Here is an 8794-nt window from a genome sequence, read left to right on the forward strand (position 1 = left end):
TAAGAAAAGGAATAGATAATAACCCCAAAATATCTACAATTTTATGTAGGAATTAATGTAGATATAAATTTAAAATGTGCATATACAATATGAACATATCAATTATACTAAAACAAGGTAAAATATTGAGTAGAGAATATTTAAGAATAAAGGAGGAAGTTTGAAGTGGAATTAAAAGAAGCCCTGGTTCTATCAGTCAGCTCAGCGTGAACTCCAAGTGACTTCCCTAAATTGATGCAAAAGTAAAATGTACCTTTCTATATATTTCTACAACTTTCAAATCACTCAAGGTTACATTATAAATAAGTTAATGTTACAAAATTTCATAATTTCTTTCATGGCCCTTATCCATACTCCTTAACCTGAACACACTTAAGGACCCATATGTATATAAACACACAGACATACATACACATCAATTTGTTAGAAGATTTTATTTTTATCTTTGTTTATGTGTATGTGTGTGTGGCAGAGGAGTTGTGCATATGAGCCCAGAATGGGCTGTTGGATGTCTTAGAACTGGAGTTACAGGAAGTTGGAAGGCATCTTAGGTGCTGAGAATTGAACTCCAGACCTCTGCAAGAGACCTTCTGAGCCATGTCTCCAGTCCGCTCAGATATAAATCTTATAGAACATTAAGTCAGCATAAATTCTTTGATATAATGTGCTTCTCTCAGAAATTTTCTTAGGCTACCTGAGATAGAATCCTAATTAAAAACTCTAGGGAGCCCACTTCATTCTCACAAGAACTGAAGTTATGAAAACAGAAAAGTCATAGATTCACAAAATTTATAACTGATATAAATAGTTCTTCTTTGGCAAGAATTATCAGAGCTGGGTCTAGAATCTCAAAAACAAATCCAACTGCTTGCATCCATAACTTCAAAGGCGAAACAGAGTGATTCGTTCTGTGTTAGTGCTGTATGTCTTTGAATTAGCTGTCAGTTTGGTTTGGGTCACTTAAAGGAGGGAGAACAGTGAACTTTTCCTGTAATTGCCGGTGGGAGGGCATTTAACATAAATTGCCCCAGTGTTTGCAGCCACCCTGGAAACTAAGTATATTTCAGCATTTAGCCAAACAGAGTATTCCTGGCATAAAATAGTTCAGTAACTTACCAGAGAGCACAGCTAATGAAAGGCAGAACAAGGATTTGCCACCCACTGTGTTTGGAGAAGCTGAGGCTCATTCCCTTGTCACTGTTAGAATGACAAAATCCATTGTCATTGAAGATGGAGTCTCCAAGTCATTGTAAGGCAGAGAGAACAGGATCTCAGGGGGTATGTCATAGGTTATTGACGGGCAGATATTCAGTGTTTCTCTGTGATGAAGTTCATTAGACATGCGTAGAAACGTCTTTGACCATGATGATATGAATACAGTTATCAATTTTTCCTCAATGAAGGGTAGGAACTCTACCAACATTTCTCTGATCACTGGTTTGGTTCTGACCATAGATGGTCCAAACATCTAAAGATCTTCCTTCTCTCACCTTAATTTCTCGGCAAGTTTCCTAAGAGCAGCCATGACCTCTTTATTCCTCAAGCTGTAGATCACGGGGTTCAACATGGGTGCCACCACAGCATAGAACAGAGCAACCACCTTCTCCTTGTCCTCAGAAGAGGCAGAGCGTGGCCCTAGGTAGGTGAAGATTGTGGCCCCAAAGCACATGCAAACCACAGTGAGGTGAGAAGCACACGTCCCAAAGGCTTTGCGACGTCCCCGGGGAGAGTGAATGTGCAGAATGGCGATGACTATACTAGCGTAAGAGAATAGAACCAGGCCATAGGGAAGCATGATCACCAGGAACCCTGAGACGGCCACCATGACCTTGTTGAAAGAAATGTCTACACAGGCCAGCCGGAGAACTGCGAGGGTCTCACAGGCGAAGTGATTAATGACGTCGTGGCACAGAGGAAGACGGAAGGTGATCACCGTCTCCATCAGTGAATTCAAGAAACCAGTCACCAAGCAACTGGCAGCCAGCCCCCGGCACAGTCCTCCATCCATGATAACGGTGTAGTGCAGTGGGTGGCGTACTGCCACGTAGCGATAACAGGACATGGCTCCCAGAAGGAAGAACTCAGAGCCACCCAGTGCCAAGGAGACGCAGAGCTGGAGCACACAGCTGGGAAAAGGCATGAGCTTCCGGGCTGAAACCAAGTGGGCCAGCATCTGCGGGGCAATACTACTCCCATAGCAAAGGTCCACTAGGGACAGAACACTGAGGAAGAAGTACATGGGGGTGTGAAGCCTGCTGTCCAGCCTGATGAGGAGAAGAATCAGGGAATTCCCTGCAACGGTTACCAAGTACATGGCAAGGATCAGGGCAAAGAGGAAGACCTGAGTGCCCCAATCATTGGAAAACCCCAACAGGATAAACTCACTGATCCATGTCTGGTTGGCAGATTCCTGGCCCATGAATTTCAGGACTCGGAGGGTATTTTTCCAACCGTGTTGCTGACCAAAGCTTCTGAATTCTAAGGCCATCCACACCGAAGACCCCAATAGATGACCCTAACTGAGTAATAGTCTTTTCCCAGTGATGACACCATTAATTTCCACTGGACAGGGGATCCGTTCTTACCAGCAAAGAGAGAAGCGTAGAAGACACAGCTCTAACCACAGAGTATATGTAATAGTGATATTGCTTACCAGCTGTGGTGGCTCCTGCTTGTAATTTCAGCACTTTGGGGACTGTGGCAGAAGGATTGTCATGAGTTACGTGCCAGTCTATGTTGTTTGATGAGTTCCAGGCATCCTGGGTTATAATGTGAGATCCTACCTAAAAGACTGAGATCCTACCTAAAAAGACAGTAAGAAATACAAACAACAAAAATGCAACAGTGTCACTTTTTAGATGGTTTATTTTTAGCAGCTTGTTCAGTTTCTGTAGATGAAAAGAGAAAACAAGCAAAATGCAAAATCAGCCTGCAGAAAAGAATGGGCAAGACCACCTACAAATTCTTCCAGGTGAGGAGTTAGTGTGCAGAGTGTCCTTGGGGAACTTCTGCTACTCAAAAGCAAAGGAAACACAAAGCAACCGGAGCTTATCATCAAATGATTACTGAGAACCCAATGTACTTTTCTCAGGACACAGGCAAATGGCCAACAGGAATGGGAAAATCAGCATCATGATTATTAATAAAATGCCAGTCAAAACAATAAGGAAGCATTACCTGACACTGCTACCAACTTTTAATTCCACAATGAAATTTCCTTCATGTTTTTACAAAAGGGAGAAAGTTATCCATTCACCAAGAATGTCCCATGACCTTGAAGGGAGTCCTGTAACAGTAGACTAGGGTGGATATCCTAATGGCTTCTACCAGTCACAATGTGACTACAGAGGGTTGTCATGGTAATGACAACTACTTTCAGCATATGAACTTTCAGAATGCTCATTAGATATCACATGATTTATAGGTGGCTAGGATTCCTAAGATTAATTAATACTCAGTATTATTAAAACATCAATGGGCCACTCCTTCCTTATAAACTTCTGTTACATCTTCTCTTTACATTTAAACTTAAATAAAAAAATCCAACACATTTTAACACAAGATCAAAGGTGATTTACTCTAAAACTGTTGTACTAGTTAGAGATGTTCTTAGTCTTGGAAACCCTCCTAAAAATAAAGGCTACTAATGCTTACAATGTTTTCTCATGATGACCTAAATCTGTTCTTGCCACTCTAATACTTTTGAGAGATTCATCAGCTGCTGAAGATACCAAACTACAAAATGCAGCTTGATGCAAAACTCATCCATCCTTCTAGCCTGCCTTGTTCTTTACAAATGGCTCAATTCTCTAAGAGTTTCAGAACATGTGTGTCGAGGCCTGCTTTTAGGTCTACTTGATGATCAGGAGAACTTTCCCCCAAATTAATTACATCTAACCTTTCTAGGGCCATTTGTTTACATCTAAAGTTTTGAAGTGGATTTCTTTAGTGGGGGAATGAGATTTCCCTTTATGCTATCTTTCCCTCATGAGAGAATGGCTACAGACATCTGCAGTTCTGCCATTTTAGGATTCTTTTACTCTCCATTAAACAGAGATATATGAGCAAATATTGCTACAAGCATGGAGTTAATACATTTATTTTTGCTTACAGTTTTGCCATAGGATTGAAACAATAGCTTAAAACACAAATAAAGCATAAACTATACCAGTGTAGGACAAATAACATGAAAAGTGTTTGGCCTGTTCTTTAAAGGAATAGCAACAATTCTCCCTCTATTGTGGGTTAGACCTACTATAACAAACCATCAGTCACGTCTACCAAGACTTCATATGTAACCGAGGCATCAGTGCTTGGAGGTTTTTATACACAGGGGGCACACACATATAAACAATAATTGGATCTGAGGGCCGTTCCGCAAGAGGGAATACTTGCTTGGTGCTATAAGTCTGATGGACAACTCATGACTGAGGAGGTCGTAGGCCCTAGCGGGGATCTTTATTGCTGCTACTTGGCTAAACTGATAGAGAGCCAAACCTCCTTGCAGCATCTGTGTGATTTGACAAAGGCTAGTCTTTGCCTTTGCCCGAGAAGCCTCTCTTCCCAGTTAATGGAGGTGAATGTAGGCCCGTGACTGCACAAGATGCTGAGAATAAGGAACCTTTGATGATTTAGTCCTCAACAAGACATTTATACCAGTCGTTCAGGGTTTGGGAATATTGCAAAAGATGATACGGAGAGAAAATAAGAGTTGGAAGGTGGGGAGAAGGGTTACAAAATGCCATTTTCTAAGCACAGTAAGATCATTGTAGCCCTGAAACTCACAATAGTTGCATGCTGGTACTTGGTTCAGACTAGGCAGCCCCACCCACCTTCAGTTAGCTATGAATGCAGAGGAGGCTCAAGGGCCCCTACCACATACCATTGAACTACTGACAACTAACAGACATTTGGAGATGGGGAGCTTATAACCACCTACTGGCAAGCCCTCAAGCTTTGATGGATAATTCCAAACCTGTGATCATGCACAGACACTAATCAAACTCTGTAGGACCTGAAACAGAACCCAAAGTCATGAGTATGGCAACCGGATTTATAGGGGAAAGAGGGGCCTGAAGGGGTAGGAGAGAGATAAGCAATGGAGTAGAGACAGTCATCAGAAAGCATGGCATGCTTACATGAAACTGTTGAAGGTCAAACCCTGTTAATAAAAATATAAAAAGAATTCTCAGTTGCTCATTTGTTTATATTATTTACGCTCCTACAACTTGGAATTAAAGGGATTAAAATATAGCAACAACCAAACAAGCAATGTTTCTTCAACTACCGCAAAAAAACCATTTTTTTCAAAAGGAGGAAATTTGCATTTAAAGCCACGTTGCCTTTGCTCAATAGGGTAATCATGAGAATGTATTTCCCAGTGACTTATTGCTTGAGCATAGAGATCAAAGATCCCGAGTTTTGTATACCGGGAACCTCAGAGTCAAGTGAGCATGTGAAATTCTTTTTCTTCACCATCATTTCAGAAACCCTAAAATTCCCTACCAAAAGGTAGACCTCATCAGTAGCTGGAGAGATGGTTAATAGGTCAAAACAACTTGCTGTTCTCACAGAAGACTGAATTTGGTTCCAAGCACCCCCATGCTGGCTCCGGACTATGGGCTACACCAGCTCCAACAGAGAATCCAACTCCCTCTTCTGACCTCCAAGGGCATTGCATCATATGTACATATCACTTCACTCCAAGCCTTTAGAACAAATTTGTAAAAAGCTAAACACAGATCAAAGCAGAAAGACTGAGTAAAACACATGGAGAATACAATCAAAGGACAGGGAGTGGGTGTGATTGGAAAAATACGATGCAGTCCTCTGCCTCTGTGGCTATCAACCCCACCACCCTGTCCAGCACCTGTCTAGCTGGTAAATTATCATTTTGTTCCATTTTTTGTCGCCAGAATATTTAGAGAATGAGCATTAAGTAGAACACAGTCATAATAGTGGCCAAACCACATTTTATTTCAAGTAGAAATACATGTAGTTCTTATGTCTCTGTGTACATGTGTACAGACTGATGTGTGTCTATATGTTTGAGGAGGCCAGAGAGCAGCCTCAGATTTTGGTCCTCCAGTGCAGCTCAACTTGTTTTTCTCACAGTTTGTTACTGAAACCCGAAGTTCATATACTGTGCTAGGCTGTCTGGCCAGTGAGCTACCCCAACAACCATTTGCCTCTGCTTCCCAAGCACTAGGATTACAAGTGTGGACCATGAAACCCATCTTAAGAATATATGTAGGTCTTGGGTCTAAAGCTCATCTCTCATTCTTGAGGCACTCAAGGACTGGCATCCATGCTTTAATGTGACCGTGACAGGCTTTGTGTTTTTCTCTTTACTTAAGAATACTCTTTCCATCGGATTGATGGCATATGCACAAGTAGGTGTTCCCCTACAATGGCAAGAGATCTGCTTTCATACGTATTAAATCAAGATTTGATTAAAAAAAATCTCCCAAAGTTTAAACGTATGTTGTAATAACAGCAATAACATCCACGACACTATTAAGTGAACTTACAAGTGAAAATAACATTGAAAATGTAAGAGTATTTTTTGACAGTAGGAAATCTGACCTTCATTAGCAATACACACACAGACTACAGTGTGAACAAGATAAAGTCTTAAAGTGTTCTGGGCCAGTTTCTCATATGAATAAACATTAAACAAATTCAGCACATTAAGAAATTGTTGAAGACCTCCTGGCCAACAGTCTTCACATCCAGCTTGTTGCAACTTGGTTTTCCCCAGAGTCTCTGGGAATGTTTCTGATCATTATAATATTCCCCTGTTTTGATTTATTTTGGCCATTTTCAGCCTTAAGTTCCTTTGTTTCTTCCAGTAGCAGAAAAAAGAAAGTAACTAATACACTTAATTCTCACCCATAGCTGAAAACAATCTCATCAAGAAAAAGTTCTGACTCTCTTCCTTCTTATTTATATCTTCAGTTTTTCTGCATTACCAACTGTGAAAGATCGAAACTGATAATTTTTAGTAAGAAAGCAACTTTTACTAAATCTCCTGTCATTCTGTGTGCTACTCACGGGTGATGTGATTTTCAGACAGTAGGAGAGGATGAAGGGACGATGGGGTGGGGAGGGGAGTGGGGAGAGGAAGGAAGGAGACAGAGAGGAGAGGAGGAAGGGTGGAGAAGGGGAGGAAGGGGAAGAAGGAGGAGGGAAGGGGAAAGATGGGGAGGAAGGGGGAAGAAGTGGGCGGCTGAGGTGGAGGGGAGGGTAGAGAAGGAGGAAGAAAGAAGGATGGAGAGGAGGAGGAAGAAGGACAGGAGCAGGAGGAAGAGGAAGAAGAAGAAGAAAGCCAAGATGACTGCGGTATGGCATGGGCTGACACAAATTTCACCGAGGAACCATGTTAGGTTTCAAAACAATGGATTAAGGAAAGGTTCAATAGTGTTTGTGGGGGAACATATTTCTGGGCCGTGTAAAATATTCTCACGGTTTCTAGAGCTGCAGTTCTTTCTATGCATACACACAGATTTTTTAATTACTAGATTATAACTATGTTAACTGGCCTATATGTATGTGTGAATATTATATACAAATACACAATATTATGTAGTATTTATAAAGTGTAACACAACTACATTTTTTTCTGCTGAGTAGTGTTCCTCTGTAGAGACAGGACAGATGCATCAAGGTTTGTTTATTGGAATTTATTGTTCATAAGTTTTGCTTTTACAAAATAAAACAACCCCTACTATGAACGCTCATGGAGAAGTTAATGTGTAAACCTGGCTTTCACTTCTGTGTAACAAACACCTAACAGTACAACTCTTGTGTCGAATAGTAAATATGTGCCTACTTGTATAAGAATCTGCCAGTGTTCCTCTAACATTTTACTCACAGCAGTCAAAATGTGAAAAGTTCAAGTCCTCTGTAGTCTTAATAGCACTTACCACTTAGCCAATGTTGTATCTTAACGACTTTAGTAGTTAAGTAGTAACATGTCACCGTTTTAATTTGCCTTTTCCTAAATATTACTGGTAGTGAATACTGCTATATGTCATTTGTCACATATGTGTGTGTGTGTGAGGGTGTCTTCTGTCTCCTCCGATAACAGTCATAGAAACCATGGTTCCATCAAACCATCCGTGCCCATAACAGGACCTGCTGTGTTCCAAGACTTCTAAATTATCTATGTTCTAATTTGTCTTCCCCTAAAGTTTAATTGCAGAGAATCTGCATAAGATAGTTACACACACACACACACACACACACACACACATATATATATATATAAGGTATTTTTGCATATATATGCCATACAAATCTGCTGTATTTCTAGAAAATGTAAGAATATTTTAAAAACTGTACCGACTAAGTAGCACTTCAACATAAAAGGGTAGACACTATACGTAGAGGAATTAACTACGTGGCATTCTGATCAACTCAGACTGGGCAGCTGTCAAAAACGTTTTCAGAGAGAGTTGACTATTGAGAGGCTCAAACCTGTCGAAGCCTGGGAACCTTTGCATCATGAGAAAAATATTGCTTCCTGTCTTGAGGAACTAGAATCTATCTTCTGAGGAACAATCTGGACTGGGGACTGTTCTATCAAGACACCGTACTTTCAGACTTGAATAGAAAGGAGGCTATGGGCTTCAGCAAATCAATTTTTCGAGATGATGCTTATTATAAGAACGTGAAACAAACAAAAATTTCCCAACTCACCTTTGGAGAGCTCAGCAGGCTGCCCTCTGCCTTTGAAAGGTGGCAAAGCTGAGAATGTTTGAAATTTGAAGACAGGGACTTTGGAACAGGTACC

General features: G+C 40.8%; 1 protein-coding gene across 1 annotated transcript; it reads right to left on the minus strand.

The window, feature by feature from the left end:
- Window positions 1-1486: 1486 nt before the first annotated feature.
- LOC121138725 (olfactory receptor-like protein OLF3) lies at window positions 1487-2419 on the minus strand. Its single transcript, XM_040741355.1, has one exon. It carries the CDS (start codon window positions 2417-2419, stop codon window positions 1487-1489), a length of 933 nt encoding a protein of 310 aa, XP_040597289.1.
- Window positions 2420-8794: the final 6375 nt, after the last annotated feature.

Source organism: Mesocricetus auratus, unplaced genomic scaffold (assembly GCF_017639785.1).
Source record: "Mesocricetus auratus isolate SY011 unplaced genomic scaffold, BCM_Maur_2.0 contig_13400_pilon_obj, whole genome shotgun sequence".
In the NCBI taxonomy this organism is placed as follows: domain Eukaryota; kingdom Metazoa; phylum Chordata; class Mammalia; order Rodentia; family Cricetidae; genus Mesocricetus; species Mesocricetus auratus.